The 2,880-nt window shown below is 39.7% G+C and overlaps 1 protein-coding gene and 1 non-coding gene across 2 annotated transcripts; one reads left to right on the top strand and one right to left on the bottom strand.

The window, feature by feature from the left end:
• Positions 1 to 285: 285 nt before the first annotated feature.
• On the bottom strand, positions 286 to 390 carry LOC132287516 (small nucleolar RNA R71). The gene has a single exon (XR_009473050.1). It is a non-coding gene; the product is annotated as a small nucleolar RNA R71 (small nucleolar RNA).
• A 244-nt stretch (positions 391 to 634) lies between these two features.
• On the top strand, positions 635 to 2,297 carry LOC132280906 (uncharacterized). The gene is made up of 2 exons (XM_059782661.1): positions 635 to 1,516; positions 1,599 to 2,297. Exons 1-2 carry the CDS (start codon positions 635 to 637, stop codon positions 2,295 to 2,297), a joined length of 1,581 nt encoding a protein of 526 aa, XP_059638644.1.
• The last annotated feature ends 583 nt before the right edge of the window (positions 2,298 to 2,880 follow it).

The raw sequence follows: 2,880 nt of genomic DNA, 5'->3' as shown, positions 1-2,880 counted from the left end.
TACAAACCTGGTGCATACAATTCTTCATCTGCAGTTACTGCCTTCTTTTTACGGCCTATCAAAAGAGGATCCATACCGGCACTTGGATGACTTTGTAGAGGTGTGCAGAACAATAAAAATCCAGAGTTTTGACGATGATGTGCTCAAGCTACACGTTTTCTCCTTTTCATTGAAGGACAAGGCGAAGGATTGGTTTAATTCATTGCCAGCTGACACCATCACTACATGGGCTAAATTGCAACAAAAGTTTTTAAATAAGCATTTCCCCATGGTGAGAACTACTCAATATCGAGATGCTATTACTCGTTTTGCTCAAGGGCCTGACGAGCCTTTTTATGAGGCTTGGGAAAGATTCAGAGACCTCCTTCGGAAGTGTCCTCATCATGACATGCCAAAATGGCAACTTGTCAACTTCTTTCATAAGGGGCTCAATGAGGCACAAAGGTATATGGTGGATGCCTCTTGTGGTGGAAATGTTATATTGAAGAGTGTAGAGGAAGCATGACAGCTTTTCGAAAATCTATCTGATAATTCTACACAACATGTCTTACCTCCAGTAGCAAGACCTCCTACTATATTGAGTAGAGCAGAAAGTGTGAATGAAGCAGGGATAAATCAAGGGCTAGTAACCCAAATGGAGGCATTAACCAAGAGGATAGATCAATTGATGACTTCACAGTCAAATTTTACTCCTCCTTCGACTAATGCTCAAGGCTTTGAAGTGTGCTTTTTTTGTTCCGGTCCAACTCACCATGTGTCCATTTGTCCAAGTGCAGCTCAATATTTAGAAATTCCACACGAGCAAGTTAACGTTTCCTATGGAACCCCCAGAGGGAATAATATGTATTCAAACACTTACAATCCGGCTTGGAGAAACCATCTAAACTTTTCATGGAGAAATCCAGCCATAGGGACATCAGCTCCTACACCTCAAGTACCTCAGGTGCAAGGTAATTTTCAATCTCAAGTTCAGACTTTAAATCCTCCTGGATTCACTCCTATGAATGCCTTCAGTCAACCTCAACAATTCTTATTAATGCTCGAGGCAATGATAGCAAAGCAGTTAGAGCCAACTAATCAACTTGTGCAGTCTCATTCTCAATCCCTTGCCAAGTTAGAGACTCAAGTTGGCCAACTAGCTCAAGCCTTGAATAGAAGAAAAGATGGCAAGCTTCCTAGTCAACCAGTAGCTAATCCAAGAGGTGTGCATATAATTGATGACATTACTGGCCAAGAAGTTCACCATGAACAAGTGCAAGCAATTACTACTTTGAGAAGTGGTAAGAGAGTTGAAAACAAGGTGAAAGAAGAGGAAGCAAAGAAAGATGAAAATTGGAAGAAAATAGTTGAAGAGAAAAAAGAGCGTAGTGAAAAAGTACAAGAAGTACCTCCACCTACTGAGCCATCTAATGAGCAGAGGCATGTTGTTGTGCCATTCCCTCAGAGACTACAAGAAACATCAAAGGCAGCAAAACAAGCAAGTAAACTTCAGGATATAATGGAGATGTTCAAACAGGTGAAGATTAATCTCCCATTGCTTGATGCAATTCAATAAATTCCAGCTTACGCTAAATTTCTGAAAGATATGTGTAAAGAAGAGGCGTTCAAATAGTCATGTTCCTAAGAAGGTGCTATTAACTGAGCAAGTCAGTTCCATAATCCAGCATTGCACTGCTCCAAAATTCAAAGATCTAGGCACTCCAACAATTTCATGCATAATAGGGAATCATCAAGTAAAGCGAGCTCTCCTAGATTTGGGTGCAAGTGTAAACCTTCTTCCTTATTCGGTTTACTTGCAACTCGGATTAGGAGAATTGAAGCCTACCTCCACTATTCTCCAATTGGCAGATAGGTCAACCAAACAGCCTCGTGGTGTTATCGAAGATGTGATCATCAAAGTAGATAAATTCTACTTCCCAGTGGACTTTATTGTGCTCGATACCGAGCCAGTTCTGGAGCCAAGGAGGCACATTCCAATGATCCTTGGTCGTCCTTTCCTTGCGACAGCAAATGCAAGCATAAATTGCAGGAATGGCGTCATGGACTTATCTTTTGGCAATATGAAGGTGCGCTTAAATATTTTCAATGCCAGTAATTGCCCTTCAGATGATAAGGAGTGTTTTTTTGTTGATGCCATCAATGAATGTGTTGAAGAGATGGCTCCATTTGCCTTGACAAAAGATCCACTAGAAGCATGCCTGTCTTACTTTGATGCTGAGTCATTTGATGTTGAGAAAAATATTGAAGAGGTAAATGTCATTCTTAATGGAGCCAATATGCATAACATTCCACCATAGAAAATTTCTATTGAGCCACTTCTACCATTGTCAAGTGAACCACCTACGCCATCTTTGAAGTCTCCACCAGAGCTAGAACTGAAGTCGTTACCCTCTCATTTGAAGTATCTTGGACTAGAAAACACTTTTTCATTGCATAATTCATTCCCGGATAAGCAACTATTTTAACTTTAAAAGGAGACTTCACCATAGTATGCTGACATTATGAATTAGAAGGCATCAAGAAAGAAGACAGTTTGACCAGATCGGAAGGATTGGTACTTTGAAGATTCCGTGTCTACAGAAGGAGTTGAGTCCGTCACTTTGACGGATCCCATTTACTCCACCTAATCATCCAGGTATCACGTCGCCTACCGACGTTAAATGTATGAATTGTAGATAGGATTTTTCATTTATGTATTTTTTTTTTCTCTCTCTTTAATTTTATCTTTTATTTTAGTAGATTAGTATATTAGGATAATTTAATTTGTTTTGTAGGATTTTTAATTACTTGTGCAGGATACAAGTTGTGCAATGATGACTGCGCTGTGCTTGTTTGGAGGAAAATAAAAAATTTCATGGCATACAAAGAAGAAAAGGTTGA

This window comes from Cornus florida, unplaced genomic scaffold, assembly GCF_030987335.1.
Source record: "Cornus florida cultivar Cherokee Brave unplaced genomic scaffold, ASM3098733v1 CherokeeBrave_3.0.0_Hap2_Chr11, whole genome shotgun sequence".
Lineage (NCBI taxonomy): Eukaryota > Viridiplantae > Streptophyta > Magnoliopsida > Cornales > Cornaceae > Cornus > Cornus florida.
The sequence above is the reverse complement of the archived record's forward strand: the minus strand, read 5'-3'. Positions and strand labels throughout refer to the sequence as shown.

What these genes read in the sequence shown, in the direction of transcription:
- LOC132280906 (XM_059782661.1), top strand. Translation starts at nt 635, where the DNA reads ATGGAGGCATTAACCAAGAGGATAGATCAATTGATGACTTCACAGTCA. An exon ending in TAATGGAGATGTTCAAACAG is followed by an intron (nt 1,517 to 1,598) that starts GTGAAGATTAAT and finishes TGTGTAAAGAAG; the next exon opens with AGGCGTTCAAATAGTCATGT.